This window comes from Triturus cristatus, chromosome 5_1, assembly GCF_964204655.1.
Source record: "Triturus cristatus chromosome 5_1, aTriCri1.1, whole genome shotgun sequence".
Taxonomy (NCBI): Eukaryota; Metazoa; Chordata; class Amphibia; order Caudata; family Salamandridae; genus Triturus; species Triturus cristatus.
The window spans coordinates 240947719-240962506 of NC_140587.1; the positions used below are offsets into that span (position 1 = coordinate 240947719).

At 43.1% G+C, this 14788-nt stretch overlaps 1 protein-coding gene across 2 annotated transcripts in view; it reads right to left on the minus strand.

Annotated features, from left to right (window-relative positions):
• Positions 1-14788, minus strand: part of KHDRBS3 (KH RNA binding domain containing, signal transduction associated 3) — a 203513-nt gene that overhangs the window by 82922 nt on the left and 105803 nt on the right. For both annotated transcript variants that reach the window (XM_085604066.1, XM_085604065.1), the window contains exons 3-4: positions 5096-5212; positions 4110-4256 (exon numbers count right to left, since the gene is read on the minus strand). In XM_085604066.1, the coding sequence (XP_085460192.1) occupies positions 4110-4256; positions 5096-5212 (264 nt within the window). The remainder of the gene's footprint in view (positions 1-4109; positions 4257-5095; positions 5213-14788) is intronic.

Below are 14788 nucleotides of genomic sequence, written 5' to 3' on the forward strand. Positions count from 1 at the left end.
GTTCAGTATCAATTATATGTGTAACAAAAGCGCAATGTAATGTGAATTATAGGTAAAAGGATGTAAAGTTCAAGTCAAAATTAGGCGTAACGCTTGTCATGCCAATTACAGCTGTAAGAAAGAGACAATTTAATGCCAATTATATACTTAACAAAGACTCACTTGTGTCAATTATGAAAGTGACATTTTCCTACTTTAGTGTCATTTTGGTGCTGATGTATTGCCACCCTTCACCAAGGTAAAGATATTGTCATACCCAGTGTGAATCTTGCCCTTTGATAAAAACAAACTGTGCATGGATCCATGCCAATTTGTCACTCCTCAGTAGCCTCAAAGTTACAATTGTTTGCAACTACACCCACTCAGTATATAGGGGTGTAATTTCCGTAGTTAAAGAGAATTCAGAACAATGTTTGTAAAGCCAAAATCTATCATTAATGCATCTGTATGGGTGCCTTCAAACCAATATGTTGGTTCCGAAGAGCTGTGGGTCTGTGATGCGAGAACCTGCATCGTCGTTGAGGCTGCAGTTGACAAGAGATATAAGATGTGAGGGCCTACATCAGTGAAGCTTCACACAGTGGCACTTCCGATGCGGCTATGAGGTCAATGCAGAGTCGTTGCACTGGGAGATTTCTCACAGCAGAGGCGATTCATAGGGGTTCTGCCGCGTGGCAGAGGAGATACGTTGGTACTGCTGAATCCGCAGATGGGCTGGCAGAACACCTTCAGGCCCACTTCCAAGGGTCCAGGAAGAGGGTGACAACGCTTGACACAGTAGATCTCATAGTTGCAGAGTACAGGTGCTGGTTACAAGAGACTAGCCCTTGGATTTACTCTGAGGGTATTGGATTCAGGTTGCAGGTCCAGTTCTTTTCACACAGGCAGAGTATCCGCTTTCCAGAAGTGTACTGAGGAGTTGTTGGAGGTCCAATACTTATACCTAGTTCTGGCTTTGAAGTGTGAGAAGCCTATAGAGGTTTCCCTTTGATGTGCACAGGTGTCCTATCTTCCTGGCCCAAGACCAACTAAAGGGGCTATGCAGCCCATTGTGTGCCAGCAGGACACAGTCTATTGAAGTGTAGGTCGGACTGTGCCAAGCTCCTCCACCACATCCTGCCAGTGATGACCGATCCAGGCACACCTAAGTTCCCCATTGTGTGTAGCTGTGTAAGAGGAATACACAAAGCCCAACTGTCAAATACACCCAGTTATGTGACCAAGAGACAGGCTGCAGGCACCAAGTGGCTAAAGCAGAAAAAATGCCAACTTTCTAAAAGGAACATTTTCAAAATTGTAACTTAAAATCCAACCTCACCATAAGTTAGGATTTTTCATTACAATTCCAAAGACACCAAACATAAATTGGTTATCTGTTCCCATTTGGAAGTTATAGCTTATAGTATTGTAATTGTATTGTAATTGCATTTAGCATGCTACTCGGGAACCCATGAAGGATTAGTGTTGGAATTAATATGGTGAAATATGAAAGTAATTTGAGTGGTGGATATTAGTCAGTTATTTGGATTGCAAAGGATAGCGGAGGGATAGAAGAGGGAAAAAGGTTTGCATTTACATACCATTTGTTACCCATGATGGGGTGTTGAAGTTCTTTTTTAGCAAGTAGCACGCTACTCCGAAACCATAAAGTATTAGTGGTGAATTAGTACAGTGAAATACGAAAGTAATTTGGGTGGTGGATATGTTATTAGGTTATTTGGATAGAGAAGAGTAGCGGACGGATAGAAGAGGGAAAAAAGGTTTGCATTTATATAGTGTTTGCTACCCTTGATGAGGTGTTGAAGCGCTTTTTTCAGCGAGTAGCACGCTACTCTGGAACCCATAAAGGATTAGTGGTGAATTAGTATAGTGAAATGTGAAATTTGAGAAGTGGACATGTTAGTCTGTTATTTTGATTGAAAACCATGGTGGAGGGATAGAAGAGTGAAGGATTTAAATTTTTTATTTTGGAGGTCATAGAAGTAGGAGGAGACTTGGGATGAGTAAAAAGAGATGTGGTGGAAAGCAGATGCATAAATTCCACCCTGGGGTTGCCCGCTGTCAACAAATCGAGCAGGAAGATTATTCCGGAGCTGGTGCATGCCCCATCTACACCTACATCGGTCTATCCTGAAGTTACGAGGAAGAACACCCCAGTTGACAGTCTTTTGGCTTCTTACATAGACTTTGAAATGAAGATTATTTCAGCCCTAAATGCATTTGACACTCGGATCTCTGCACCTGAGCAAACTGTTGGTTCTTTGAAGGGATCAGTGGATACCCTATATTCAAGTATAAGTAGACGGCCCTCCGATCCCCAGCATACCATTCCAAATACAGGTCCAAGTACTCTCCCCCACGACGCCATTGCCAGTAGAAGTGGGGGGACAACATCTCAGGCTCAAACACAGGCCCAGATCTCATCGGCAGCTTTATCACAACAACCTTTGCGATCCTACACTCCCAACCTAACCAATGTTCCTAGGGTCACAGAGGCAAACTCTGGGTGGCAAGCACTTGGCCCTGCGATGCAGCAGGGAAGCCTGAGCAGCTCAGATTTGTCCGCCGCTGCCACATCTCAACACTCACAGCCGACATACTGCCCCTTCAATACCACCATCCAGCTGCCCTCAGCCATTGTACTGGGGGAACTGCCCCCTTTGTTGGTGGTGGCAGAGGAAAGCTTCAATCATCCTAAAAATATGACTAAATGTAAAACTATTTTGGGAACCCTTTTAATATTCCCTAACAAACGTAGACTGCTCCTTATCAATTTCTATAATGCAGTTTCCTCGAACGATGGAACGAAAGCTATGGCTAGTCTTAAATGTTTTATGGGTGACTTTTTTCTGTCAGAGCTCCCCTTTACTCTAATTATGTTGGTGAGAGATTTAAGCCTGCATCCGTGCCGCTGCTGTGTTAATAATAAGGAATCTGATTTTGAAAGGCAATTGTAACCCAGGCACATTTGAAACACACATGCCAAGGGGAAGCGGCAAACAGTCTCATTTCGGAGTTTAATCTGGTGAACTTGTTGGTGACCAAAGATGACCCTGCGGAGGCTTACACGACCACCCTTAAGGAGGGAGGGCACCGTAGTGTAATTGACTATATCTTTGTCTTAGTTGTCTGCTACCCACACTTTTAGACTTTGGGGTTTCACAACATTATCTGAGCGATCATAACCAGTTAACCGCTTCATTCTATTGGGATAATAAAGCGGTGAGCTCTACACCCGCTTACCAGGCGCCCACCACACTAGCTGATCAGAGCTGAAGGAAAAAGTGGGCTAACATCATCCCATCGGCATTTGTAATAAGGTAACTCCAAAGTTATCTTATGGAAGTAGTAGGCCTTTGCAGTCCTGGTAGTAAACAACACCTAATTTCTTTACTCCCAGGACAATGTAAAACTTAACAGTACATGCCCAATATTTTAAATAGATTGTATCCTGCCCTCTGGGCTCTCCAAGGCCTATCCTAGGGGTGACATGTGTATTAAAAAGGAAGGCTTGGGCCTGGAAAAAGGTTAATTTTGCCAGGTCCAAATTGCAGTTGAAAAACTAAACACAGGTCTGAGTCCTGTTTACATACCTATTTAATTGAGTGACACAATACGTGTTGCAGGCCACTTGTAGCATTTAATCTACAGGCCCTGGGTACATGTAGTACCACTTTACTATAGACATTTAAGTAAATAAAATATGCCAATTGGGGATAAGCCATTATTACCATGTTTTAAGGTGTGAGTTCATGCAATTTAGCACTGGTCAGCAGTGGTAAAGGCACAGAGTCCTATGGTCAGCAAAAATGAGATCAGCAAAATGAAGGACAAAGGCAAAATGTTTGGGGGAAGACCAACCTAAGGCTGTCAGGTCAAACACCAACATTGGAAGTTTGTACACTAGTCTATTCCTATGTTGGAAGAAATTCCAGCAGTGATTCCTTCTCTGCATTTAGCACCTCTTCCAGAAATATAAGGACTTTAATCACCTACCCAACTCAAAACCATGCCTATCATCTGCATGTAGACACCTTCTCAGCATGCATATAAATCCAATCCTAAGATTGAAAAGATTGAAAAACTATTACATAGAATGACATACTTACGGGAATAAGGAACTTTTTGATTTCATCTAGAGCGTGTCCCATTCTGGCATAAGCCTCTGCTGGGGGTGCAAATACTTCAATTAACACATGAAGATCATCATTTAAATGGAAATATTTTGCTTCTCCACTTTTTCTTAATTCTTCTTCCTAACAGAAGTAAAACACATATATCTAAACAAAGTAACATGATAAAAATATTATTTTCTATGATTTTCAATTTCATTAACAGAGGCCACTTAGCTTCTTTTGATGCATGTATATGTTTAATGAACGTTATTCACGAAAAAAGCAGAAAAGGTGTTTTATTAAAAGATATTACTGTTGCATGCTTTTAAAATCGAATAAATTCTGCATCTCTGTGTACCAACTTCGAAAGAAATGTTCTTTTGTACAGTAGGAATGTAAACTTCTAGAATCTAACTACTAAACAAAAGAAAGAATCTTACAGGTGCTTCCTTCTTTCAAGTTAGGATTATATTGGGCTGAAGTGCATATAGAAATACATCAGAATTATCCATGCATACACATTCAGTTTAAATGAACAACAGAACCATAACTTCAATATTTCTACCACAAAGGGACTAAAGAAGATCATAGACGGATTCTTCTTCAATTGAAATAAAAACCAAATGTACACACTTAATTGCTGTGCGTCATAAGTGCCTTAGTTAAATACACACACGTGTGATAGGTGAAAGCTTAAATTCCTTGCAGTAATTAACAAGTAAAAATATTAAACTACACCACAATTAGTTTTCTTTTCCTGCTTTTGCATTACAACTATTAGAATGGTGAATCAGAATTCTGCTACACCTATTTCGATACTAGGTAATAAAGAGTCAAATAAGCAGTTTTACAAGTGACGATGAAGAAATAGTGAAACAATTGAATTAATTCAAGAGGTATTTGCATTTGAACATATGTTGGTCCAGCAATCTTGATGGAAACAATGATGGGACTGTTAATGTACTATTAAAAATGGTTACCTTTTCTTTATCTCTCATTGAACCTTTTCCAAGAATGGACATTTTTGTTAGTGTGTCTTCCTGTAACCGCTTCAATGAATTACCACGTGGACCCAAAAGCTTACCCACAAAGTTGAACTAGGAGACAAAAAGAACATTTTATAATTAGGGTCTTAAAGGCATTCAACATAGCAACCAAATACGTGATAATAACTGATGAACATAAACTTAAATAGCAAAAATGGAAAGCAAAACATTAATAAAGTAGCATGAAGAACTACCAAATAGAACATTCTAGCACACTTAGGATAAACAGTTTGTAAAAAAAAAAGCATGACTTGTTCTTAGAGTTTCATGCTAAAGTGCTTGGACACAAATCACAAATATAGGTATATACACCTTTAAATTGGCCTCTTTGGGACCCTAATAATTACTGGTGAACGCTTTGGTGCTACATATTTTTCATACAGAATTTGGAGCCAGTAGGAGGATACAATGCACACAGTACGTGATTATGAAGTTAATTTCTCATCAGCACCAGCCACACTGCAGATTTGAACCTGGAAAATTGGGTGCATACATATTGAAGCTGATTCTTTCTACCTACTACATTATCATCATCATGCAGGTGTTTCTCTAAATTACACCTATACGGTGCAAAGATTATTTCAGTTCACCAGGATAAAAAATATCTCCCAGTTATTTCTCAAGGCAATTTTTAAAGTTCACTTGCAAGTGAACACCTATTTGAGCTTCTGCTGCTGTCTATTCTAGAATGAAAGTTCAAGAAACCAAGGTGCAAAACATTGAAATGAACAAGGTCAAAATGAGGAATGCACAGGAGGCAGAACTCTGCAGACTATGTAAGAAGCAAGTAATTGAAACAACTGAGGCTTTATTTAGACTGCCTTAGTTCTTTTTTTTATTTCAAACATTTTATTAAAACATTTTAATATTAAATCCTGAATCCCAAGACACCCCCTCTTACGCCCCCCACCTCAACCAAGCAGATAGAAATGTAGAGCTGGCAAGCAAAAAAAAAACCATTAAAAAAAAAAAGAGAGAAAAAGACAAAACAAAAATAGGACACTTAGTATTCTGCAACCATTGAGAATTCATCAAATATTTATAGTGCTGATATACAAGACTTAGCATAATCTATGGCACCAGCCCTCTCATCATAGGGGTTTCCCACTCACCAATGTGCATTTGTGCCTGCCTGCCTCGGGATCATATCCCCATTAACCAACCCCGCCATTGCCTTCACCCGTAATCCTTGACATTTCTCCCTCAGATATTGCCGTCATCCATTCCTTCATTGGTGCCTAGGCTCATAGCCCTCTTTTTTTGGATCATCTACCTTTTTGACAATACACCGCCACTTCTATATGATAAATAGAAATAAACCAAGCCAACGACTGGTTGCAGGATGGAGGAACAAAGCCTTAATACTGTCATAGGGGGGAATCTTTTCCTTTTGTACCCGTCATAAGATCAGCTGGGGTGTGACCACAATACGCAGATCCAATCTAACTCAAAAAATCCGCTCACATCTCTTTTTAGATTTCTCAAGCATGGGCATTTTGAAAACATGTAAATAAGGTCCGCGCCATAGAGCTAGCACCGAGGACAGTTCGGGCCGGATACTCCTCCCCATTTGAGAATTTTCACTGGAGTAATATAGAGGTTGAACCACGTCTTATAATGCATATTGGTTGACATAAAAGTTGAACAGGCCAAGTCTAGTGAAGCTACACTTTCCCCATCAACCATCTACAATGCCTTCTACCAGCGTCTAATATGCTTATCCATATCATCCACCATCCTACTATTCAGGATCTTATATAAAAACACAACTGACGGCCTTTTCTCAATTATTGTATCTAATATATCCACCCAACAGAACCAGCCCAGCCCTCCTCCTTTTCTTTCGCAAAAAATCCCTTATCTGCATATATTTGAAAAATTAATTATGCCCTAAAGTTATTTTTAACAGCTTCAAATATGGTTATACCTTAATCATCAACAAAATCCCCCAGAATGAATGGTCCCTGCTCTTTCCAGTTTCTGACATAGGCATCTCAGAAGATATCTGGTAAAAGGGGTTTTCTCGAAAGTGTGTATATAAAAACAGCCCACATGCATTTTCTTCCAAAAAACTGACAATATTCGATTTGCACACACAAGTGTTTTGAACCGCACTCTCTTGAAATACCCAAAATCTACTTGCCGCAAAAGGCATCCCCTGGCTTACTCACCTATCAATTACTCATAACTCGTGGGAGGATCGTTATCTAAAGCTGACCCCTCGCCGTTCCTATAAAACAAAACAGCCATCTGTTGCAGTGTAGATGCCCAGTAGTATAATCAGATATTAAGGACTGCCCATCCCCCATTCTCTCGGGAGAGTCAAAAACTCGTGGGTGGGTGCAGGGGGGGTCATGCAGGGAGGGTGGGTTATGCAGGGAGGGTGGGTCACGGGAAAGGTCGCCCTTGAGGCAGCGTCCTGCGTCTTCTCGACTCCTGCTTTCCTGCCAGCGACAGGAACAGGAAGCAGGCAGCCAGGCGCCCTCCCCTAAGCCAATTACAATGCTGCATGCAGTGTTGTGATTGGTCGGGATGGCGCCCAGCCAGGCGCTTATGGGGTGGGCATGTTCTCCATGCAGGCTGCATTGCAGCCTGCATGGATAAGGGCAAAGTGTGCATGACTGGTTTGGGCATCCCGAGAGGGCCGCCCAAACAGTCTTTGTACACACCACTCCTCCCCTGCCCTGCTCTGAGAGAAGAGCAGGCCAAGTAACTAAACACCTCAACCCCACCCACAACACAAACATAAAATGGTGATAACTAACAGTTATTACCATTTTATGTTTCTGCTCCTCGCACTGCAAGAAAGCAGTGGGGAGAAGCTACTCCCCCACAGTGGAGGAGCCACTCCTGCAAAAACTTCAATGCCCTCCTAGGCCTGACATAAGCCCATAAGAATCTCCAAACGATCCCATCTAAAACCTTGAACCAATAATTTTACACCTCGAGGGATATAGCTCTTAAAAATATAAAATTTTAGGTAAGAACATAATTTGTACTAAATTGCTTCTCCCAATCAGGGTGAGTCTAAGATTATTCCATCTCCCAAACTCTGTATTAGTTTTTCTAATCAGAGGATTCAAATTAATTCCCACAATTTTATCCGTAACATAAACCACCCGCCTATCTTCAAATTTTTCATTGCCATTGATGACAATTTAAGTTTTATCCTGATTAAGCAGCTACTTAGAATGCAGCCGGATTCCTTTCAGACTGACCCATTATGATGGAGTCGATCTCAAAGGAATGCGACCGGTTATTCCGACTGGCATCCGACAGGTTCGGAGAGCCCACCTGCCAGTCGCAATGCTTTCAGTAATCCAAGTGCAGCTCTTTCTGCCTGAGGGATTACGATGTCTGGTGGAGGCCTCCTTTCTGTGCCGGCACTTCCGACACAGAAAGGGTGTCGGCACTCAACTTTGGGGGCTCCCAGCAGGGCCCTCTTTGGCGCATGGCCTGGTCAATCCCTGCAACTTGTGGTGAGCACCTTAAGATGCCTGCCACAGGGTGCAGGGATGAACTGCACCTTGCATTTTTACAATGGGAGCATACATTCTGGTCGGAATGCATGCTCCTATTCTAAAGTATAGGAATGAAACCAAACAGTATTCGGCCGAATCCTAATTAGTCTGTCGGACTGTCAATCAGCAGTCCGTCAGTCCCCTGACCAAGATGATGTTGGGCAGAGGAAAGTCAGCCGGACATCGTTATAGGGCCTAAGTCGGTACCCAGAAAGTCAACCAAATTAAGCTACCTCCAACTAGATTTCCATTACTGCCTCAACAGGGTCCGGCGTAACAATTGCAAGGCCATCAGGGACTGATCAGGGAGGAATTGAAGAGCCGAGTCCAGTCTGACCAGCCTCCTGGGATTGCTGCAGAGGGACTGGCTTCAGCAAGCATGGAGATACATTATGTACAATTCAGAACCAATAAGGACACGTCGTGAATGGGAATTTCCAGTTGGTAGCAGTTGAACAAAGGAGATACAGAAGGATGAGTTTCGATCCTGAGAATGGGCACATGCTATCTCGATGCCAAGGTCACTCTGCCTGTTTCTGCCGCTCTAAGGGTGGGAGCAGGCCTATCAAGTGGGAAGGGTATGTGCTAATAAGAACAGTGTATTCATTAGTACAGCAAAGCTCAACCTTGGAGAAACAAAACTATTGCAGCTGCTTTCAGCTGGGGCAGAGAGACAGAAGTTAGTTTTGAACATGGCTTAAAATGGCGGCTAAACATAAATGGTGCAGCGAATGCTAACTTAAGATGTACAATGCATAAACAAAACAGCTAAAACATTTTTATTACAACAGGTATTTATATATCTGACAAGCTCGTAATACTCCGCTGAAAATCAAAAAAATGCCTAGCCGAGAATGTATCCGAAGGGGTGCCGAATAAAAAGTATAACCGGGGTCCACTGAAACTGTTTCGCCCATATGTCATATAACCCATGGGTCATTCCCAACTGAGTCACAGACCGAAATACACTGGGTTCATGTCCCTGGTAAACTTTGATGTCTGCCTTTAAACCTGTCCCCTTAACGTCTATATTAAAGTCTACGCAAATCACTAATGGAAGCGGCCACCCAGCCAATTTAAGGTTGAGCCAGTTGAACAATGTAGGGTCACATATACAGAGAAGAGTGTAAAAGAACCTTTTGCATGACAACATTCTGTAATGGCCCATCTACCAAACTTATCTGCCCTGGCTTTAAAGAACCGATTCCTGTCTTTCTGTGCAAGAATTGCCACCCTGCATTTGTGAGTCCCTTGTGAGGTCCTACAAATAATCTGATAGCCCGAAAACTCCAAGAGGTACCATCTGCCCCCTCCTTCAATATGGGTCTCCTGCATGCACACAATGTCAGCATTTAGATATTGTAGGTCTACATTCACTCTTTGTTTCTTCATAGGATTGGTTAAACCACAAATAGTAACTAGCTATTCGCAGATTACTCATCTATAGTCTGAAAAAAACATGACCTGCCAGCTACCTTGCTACATGCAAAAGCCTTTTGGTCGCTTGGATACTGCCTCCCACTCTTGACCACCCCAGATCCCCTCTTCCCCCCACCTTAAACCCATCCACCTGACCTACCCCCCTACCATGAGCAAGCAGGTCAGCAATGACCCTAGTGAAGCCACCTGTTAACATACCACTCCTATAACCCCCCCCCGCTCCAACCCTCCATTAATCATCCAAAAAACAAGAAAAGGAACCCCTTTCAAGATACATATGCCATCACCTCAAAGACAAACAAAGCACCAAATGGATGAAATACCCATGACCGCCAGCTCAACCCTGCCCCATCAGAGATCTTTTTTAGGAACTCCTGAGCTTTTATCTTTCATATGAATATCCATGTCTTTCCCTTGAATATAACCTTGAGACTGGCCGGATTAATCAGGAACACTTCACAACCAAGTCGCAGAAAGAGTGCAAATAGTTGCCGTAGGCACCACCTTTTCTCAACTCACATGGCAGAAGTTCAGCCGGACAAAGAACGTGTGGCCATCGAATGACAGCTTCGCCTCTGGACTTCATCAAAAACAGCTTGGCGTAAAAGAAAGTTGCCAAAATAGACCAGAATTGCTCTAGGTTTCTCGGTTTGTTGGGATTGTTGCGATTGCTGAGTTTTCATTAGTATTATAGGGAAGCGGTGAACCTGTTACACCTCTGCTTCCCAATCTCACTGGGCTAGGTCTGGAAAGGTCACCTTCACCAGCCTTAACATAAATGACCTTATATCATTCCCATTCACGTTTTCTCCAGCTTCCACATCACTTCTTCCAGTTAAGAGTCTTGAGTATTCTATTGTTTTTCTACTGTTGCGACCCCAGTAACTAATAACTCAGTCCGTTCCTCTACAGCCCAAATTCGCTCTGTCGTTTCGGAGCAGATTTTATTAACTTTGCGCAATGCTCCCTGTAATTTCTTTGTGGCCAAATTAGCTCTTATATTCACGATTCTCGCCCCCCCCTTGCATGTGTTTCAATGTTGAGTAGATCAAATCAATGGTGGGAGTATCTGCCAACCCAGTGCCTGCAGTCACCCCCCTTGCGATGCTGAATAATATTTGAGTCTGATTCCAGACCCTTTCCGCTTGCCTTCAGTTTCTCACTTCACCTTTTTCACAAGACCATACACTATTGCATAGATGGTTTTGCCAGACTGATATTAATACTCTACCCGAGGTATAAGGGGCTGAGTCTTCCTCTGTCCAATCCTCACCTTCTACACAGAGATCTGACTCATCCGTGAGAAAAACTTTTCAGCTCCTCTGGGAGACCCTCTTTCCTGCGGTAGAGCCACTTGCTCCTGAATTCTTGTGCGAACAACTGAATTTCCCAGGGTCACTGAAGCCTGAGCTGTTGCATCTACCATCCGTACCGTCGGAGTCTCCAGCCCCACCAGCCTGGCCTCCTCACATCTCTCCTTTGATATACACCTCTCCCCAATGTTACTCTCCCTTTGTGAGAGTGATGATGGCAGTATATCAGTACCTATAGTTTTCAGGGGAGAGCTGCCAAACTTCCCAATGTACGCATCAGGTACAAATGTAAGCATTCTGGATTGACCCGGATTCTTTAGCATCTGTCCCAGATCCCTCCCCACAAAAATTCCGGCATCGAGGGCTACCTCTCCTTCGGCATTTCAACACTAGACCGTAGACCCTTTGTTTCCTGCGGCACCAGCATCTGTTCATTGGCGCGGACTCCTGCCTCGGGTTTCTCTGCAGCTGGTGTGGCGACTTCCTAGGTCTTCTGTCTGAATACTGCTTTCCTGATCTGAATTGCCAGATGCGCTGAGGCGGACGATGATGATTTGGCCCGCTCCTTTGTAGGATTGCTTCTTTTCGGTGGCCTTTTCAAACCTCTCAGTCTCCAAGCAACCAAGCCGAGCAAGCCGCCAGCCAGTCGTGCCAGCCACGGAACAGCCTCCCCCGTCCTGCAGGGAATCACAGTCAATCTATCGTTCAGGTAATGCTGGCCTGTTTGATGTGTATTAGTTCCAGCATCTTGTCCTAAAGGGCAACCAAGTTTTCTTTCCCCCTCTTCTCCATTTCTCCCAAAACAGCCGGAGCCGGGAAAGGTAGCTAACGCGGCACACTATACAGCCGCCATCTTGCTCCCAAGCACCTAGACTGGCTTAGTTCTAATGTATTGGCACGCAAGCCAAATGGTAAAATAAGGGCATGCATTATATACATGATTGAAGGAATGCTTTTGGGAGATCCTCACACACTCCCAAATGTACACAAAATGTTATCTACATAGGAAAAATTATAGTTTTTCTCTACAGTTGATCTGTTGAATGCTTATCACCAAATTATTTTGCATTCAGAAGCTAGGCATTTGATATTTTTGTCACTGGGAAGGGCCTATCAATATTGAAAAAGTAAAGAATAGCATTCAGGCTAGCATCTGCTTTGATTGTCTTTCAGCATTGTTGGACCAGGCCCTTTCTGCAGGGTCGCCCTCAAAACTTTTGCCTTTGCTGAATTTGTTTTGTAGGCTTTTAGGACTTTGTGCATTTTACTACTAGAAACCAGTGCTAAAAAGCTTTGTCTCTCACCCTAAAACGTGGTAAAATTGTCCTACACCTGATAAGCACATTTAATAAGTCCCTAGTAAAGCGGTACAACATGTACAAAGGGCCTGTAACTGCTAGTGGGCCTGCAGAACCTATTGTGCCACCCACTTAAGTAGCCCTTTAAAACATGCCTCAGGCCTGCCATGGTGGCTAATATGCAGTTTTAAACTGCCATTTTGACCTGGAAAAATAAACCTTTTTGCCAAGCCTTAATCTTCCTTTTTAATACATGTAAGTCACCCCTAGAGGAGGTCCTAAACAGCCCATGGTGGAGAGAGATTGCATTTAATAAATTAGACTTGTACTTTTTAGTTTTACATGTTGTGGTTACTGAAAATCTCTTATTTTAGTTTTTCACTACTGCAAGGCCTAGCTCACCCATATGATAACATGGGTTATCTTAATACATTTAATAACTTTTGCTTGGGAACATTTAGAAATATCATGTTTGATTTCCAAAGTAAAAATCCTCTTTAATGGTAAAGGCAAATTTAAAATCACAATTATATAAATGTGACTTTTGAAAGTTGCCATTGTCTTGTCTTAACCATTCGGTGGCTGCAACTTGTGTTCTGGGTCACATGATTAGGTGTAGTAGGAAATTGGATCTTGCATTTCCCTCCCAGATGGTGTCACAAAGGGGGACTAGGTGTTGGCATGATGGGCCACTCTGACAGGAAGGTTAGGGGAGGAGCTGTCAAATACCACACATGCACTTCATATGAGGTTTTCTCCTGTACTCATGAAGAACTTCACTCTAGCCTTTTGTTACCCCAGACATCATTTGGGCCTGGGAAGGTGAAGGAAGGAAATTCCAGAACCAGAACCAGATGTAAGTTTCGCCAACTAGCACCAGGCATTAATTTTGGACCCTGAGGCCCACTCTTCAGATCAATTCTGGACCTGTGAAATACTCAGAAGAAGGATGGATCCACTGTCTTGCTGCTGGAAAGATGGCCCTGTTGCAAGAAGGACTGCTTTGCTGCCCTGCTGCATGAGGAAGAAAGGCTGAACCTGCTCCTGGAACTAAGAACCACCATAGTGTCTCCAACGGCTAGCTGCTGACTGGCATCCTGTTTTGAGCTGCAGGAACATAGCAAGATCCAGAGATCTGGCCTGCTACTAATCCCCAAGAGGTGCTCCCATGTCCTGGACCCTTAGTTGACATTAGAGTGTACACCTCCTGCCCTGTGGGTTTCCTCAGAACCAACACCGCATGACACATATTGACTAAGGACCTCGCATTGCAGCACCTCAAATCGCCTGTGCGGCTGTCTCATCGGCAAGCGCAGCACAACACAACTAAGTGAATGACCTTCTAGCTCCTGATCATCTGAGCCAACGGCTCCAGATCAGGGGCCTCATCTGAACCTATGCAGCACGACGCAACTCAATGCAGCATCTCGCAGCTCCCAATCAACGGCCCAATCTGAACCAACACAACTTGATGCCGCACAATAAGGTCTTCACACCTCAGTCTAACTACAACTAAGTACATTACTCAGCAAGCCAACCTCGGTTATTTAACCGGCATGTGGTCTGTTGTGGTTGGCTTGAACCTATGACTTTGTCCTAGTTTGGCACATCCAGAAAAACTCATTTGGCACTGTGCGTTTTTGGTGTTATTTTTACCTAAGACTTTGAAACTGCTGTGTGGCATGTGCCTGGCTTCATGTAACATCTGTGAACCACTAGCTAAGCCTTCACAGAAAACCATGGGTGTCACTAAATCTACCTCAAAGGAACATTGTATATGTCATTGGAATACTATGTATGTCATAAACCATGGCATAAGGGGGCTAAAGGAGATTGTAGGAGTTGTGGCAGTTGGCCTTCAGCTGCTGTCTGTGATGTGTGAGATCTTCTGTATGGAATAAACTTGAACCGTGAAACCTATACTGTGTATCCAGTGGAGTGCATCTTTTGGGATACCACATTGGGGTAGTCGGCAGATGCATATCTACGAGAAGATCTCAACACATGCCACAGAGTGTGGTCGTTGGTGATCTTTGATCCAGCCTTCTTTTTGGT